At 46.6% G+C, this 3272-nt stretch overlaps 1 protein-coding gene across 1 annotated transcript; it reads left to right on the forward strand.

Annotated features, from left to right (window-relative positions):
• The first annotated feature begins 311 nt into the window (after window positions 1-311).
• Window positions 312-779, forward strand: LOC138895236 (uncharacterized). The gene has a single exon (XM_070179908.1). It carries the CDS (start codon window positions 312-314, stop codon window positions 777-779), a length of 468 nt encoding a protein of 155 aa, XP_070036009.1.
• Window positions 780-3272: the final 2493 nt, after the last annotated feature.

Raw genomic sequence — 3272 nt, forward strand, 5'->3', positions numbered from 1 at the left:
ACCAGGTTCCAGATATTATACCGATGCAGCTAGTAGTTCCAATTCAGCCTGAGGTTAGGACAACAGTTTGAGGCAGAGCAGCTCAGGCTCGAGAGGTACTAAAAGTACCACCCTTCTACTTTCAGTGGCTTGGCGTTAGAGGATGCCCAGGGTTTTCTTGAGTAGTGCCACCGTCTATGGGTGTTACGGAGACTAGTGAGGTTTCTTTGACTACGTTCCAGCTTAGAGGAGTGGCCTATCAGTGGTGGCACGCCTACGAGTTGGATAGTCCAGATGAGGTAGCTTCACTCACTTAGAATCAGTTCTCAGATATGTCCTTGAGGGAGTATGTTCCCCAGAGTCTCAGAGATGCTTGGCGTGTAGAGTTTGAGAAGTTGTGCGAGGGTTCTATGACCATTTCAGAGTATGCGGTCCGATTCAGTGATTTGGCTAGGCATGCACCAACCTTGGTTACTACTGTTCGAGAGCGGGTTCATCGGTTTATTGAGGGGCTCAACCCTAGTATCAGATTGAGCATGGCCCGAGAGTTGGAGATGGATGTTGCATACCAACAGGTAGTAGGGATTGCTAGGATGTTTGAGGGTATGTTGTCTTGGGATAGAGAGGAGAGAGAGGCCAAGAGGTCTCGAGAGTCTGGCACTTACAGTGGTACTCGAGCCCTAGCGGCAACTCGTTATGGCAGGGGTTATATGGGTCGCCCTGTTCATTCAGCACTTTCAGCTGCCAACGGTGCTCCGGCCACTACTAGGCCCCATGATCCTTATTATGCACCGCCATAGTCTAGTGTACCACCTGTACGGGGTGCTTTCAGTGGACAGTCCAATCGATCAGGTCTGAGCCAGTCATAACATCCACGCCCTTCGAGAACTTGCTTTGAGTGTGGTGACACTCGTCATGAAGTGAGGGATTGCCCCAGATTCAGGAGGGGTGCACCTCTACAGATTTCTCAGGCACCGCGTGCTCCACCAGGTCCTTATGCTATGGTTACAGCACCAGTTACCACCCAACCTATACAACCAGCTAGATGTGGAGGTCGGACAGGTAGAGGTCGCCCTAGAGGGGGAGGCCAGGCCTAATATTATGCCCTTCCTGCTAGGACGAAGGCAGTTACATAAGATTCTGTTATCATAGGTATTGTTCCTGTCTGTCATAGAGATGCATTAATCTTATTTGATCCAGGCTGCACTTATTCCTATGTGTCATCTTATTTTGCTTCGTATCTGGGTGTATCCTGTGATTCTCTAAGTTCACCTGTTGTTGTATCTACAACCGTGGGTGATTTTATTGTTGTTTACCATGTGTATCGGTTGTGTTTGATTGTTCTTAGTGTTTTTAACACCAAAGCCGATTTATTATTGCTTAGTATGGTAGATTTCGATGTTATTTTGGGCATGGACTGGTTGTCGCCCTATCACGCTATCCTTGAATGTCATGCCAAGACGGTGATGTTGGCTATGCCAGGTCTACCGCGGCTAGCGTGGAGAGGTACCTTATATCAAATTCCTAGCAGGGTTGTCTCATTTCTTAAAGCTCGACGAATGGTTAAGAAGGGATGTGATGCGTATCTGGCCTATGTGAGAGATGTTAGTGTTGATACTCCTACCGTCGAGTCAGTTCCAGTAGTGAGAGATTTTGCAGACGTATTCCCGGCAGACCTTCCGGGCATGCCGCCCGACAAGGATATAAACTTTGGCATTGATTTGTTACCGGGCACTTAACCCATTTCTATTCCACCTTATCGTATGGCCCCAACAGAGTTGAAGAAGTTAAAGGAGCAGTTACATGAGTTACTTGATAAAGGGTTCATTCGGCCTAGTGTATCGCCTTGGGGTGCTCCTGTCTTGTTTGTAAATAATAAGGATGGTTCTATGAGAATGCGTATTGATTATCACCAGTTGAACAAGGTTACAGTGAAGAATAGGTATCTATTGCCACGTATTGATGACCTATTTGATCACCTTCAGTGTGCCAGAGTGTTCTCTAAGATCGACTTGCATTTAGGCTATCATCAATTGAAGATTCGGGAGACAGATATCCCGAAGACTGCTTTCAGGACTCGGTATGGTCATTACGAGTTCCTTGTGATGTCACTTGGACTGACAAATGCCCCAGCAACATTCATGCACTTGATGAACAGTGTATTTCAGCCATATCTTGACTCCTTCCTCATTGTTTTTATTGACGAAATTCTGATGTACTCCCGGAGTCGGGAGGATCACGAGCAGCACCTAAGGACTGCGCTTCAGACCTTGAGGGAGAAGAAGTTATATGCATAATTTTTGAAGTGTGAATTCTCGCTAGATTCAGTGGCATTTTTGGGTCATGTAGTATCGAGTGAGGGGATCAAGGTAGACCTGAAAAGATTAAATCAGTGTAGAGTTGGCCTAGACCGTCCTCAGCTATGGAGATCCGAAGTTTTCTTGGTTTGGCGGGGTAATACCATCAATTTGTAGAAGGTTTCTCGTCTATTGCTGCACCTATGAACAAATTGACCCAAAAGAGTGCTCTATTGAGGTAGACCGAGGAGTGTGAGGAGAGCTTTCAAAAGCTCAACACTGCTTTGACTACATCCTAGTGTTAGTGTTGCCTACTGGATCCTATATGGTGTATTGTGATGCATCACTCATTGGTCTCGACGCGGTGTTGATGCGGGACGGTAGGGTGATTGCCTACGCATCTAGAAAACTAAAGGTACACGAGAGGAACTATCATGTCCTCTACCTTGAGTTAGCAGCTATTGTTCATGCCTTGAAGATCTAGCGGCACTACTTGTATGGTGTCCCTTGTGAGGTTTTCACCAATCACCTGAGCCTACAACATCTGTTTAAACAGAAGGATATTAACTTGCGGAAACGAAGATGGTTGGAGTTGCTTTATGACATCACCATTCTCTATCATCCCGGGAAGGCCAATGTGGTGGCCGATGCCTTGAGTCGCAAGGCGGAGAGTTTGGGTAGTTTAGCATTTCTACCAGTAGCAGAGAGGCCTTTAGCCTTGGGTGTTCACGCCTTGGCCAACCAGTTTGTTAGATTGGATGTTACCGAGCCGAGCCGAGTTTTGGCTTGTGTAGTATCTCACTCTTCTCTTTATGATCGTATCAGAGAGCGTCAGTATGATGATGTCACGCCCCGAACTCGGGGAGCGCGACCGACGCTCAACTGAGATACTCCGGTTTAGCAAGCCTGCTAGATGCCTTCTACCCAACCTTACCCATTAACAATATAAGAATCAATATATGTGATAGACATGAGAAAAATCAAGTATTCCTCATT

The sequence above is a fragment of the Nicotiana tomentosiformis genome, chromosome 7, assembly GCF_000390325.3.
Source record: "Nicotiana tomentosiformis chromosome 7, ASM39032v3, whole genome shotgun sequence".
Taxonomy (NCBI): Eukaryota; Viridiplantae; Streptophyta; class Magnoliopsida; order Solanales; family Solanaceae; genus Nicotiana; species Nicotiana tomentosiformis.

Bases quoted from the DNA above. Each gene is read 5' to 3' on its own strand.
- LOC138895236 (XM_070179908.1), top strand. From the start codon at position 312: ATGTCCTTGAGGGAGTATGTTCCCCAGAGTCTCAGAGATGCTTGGCGT.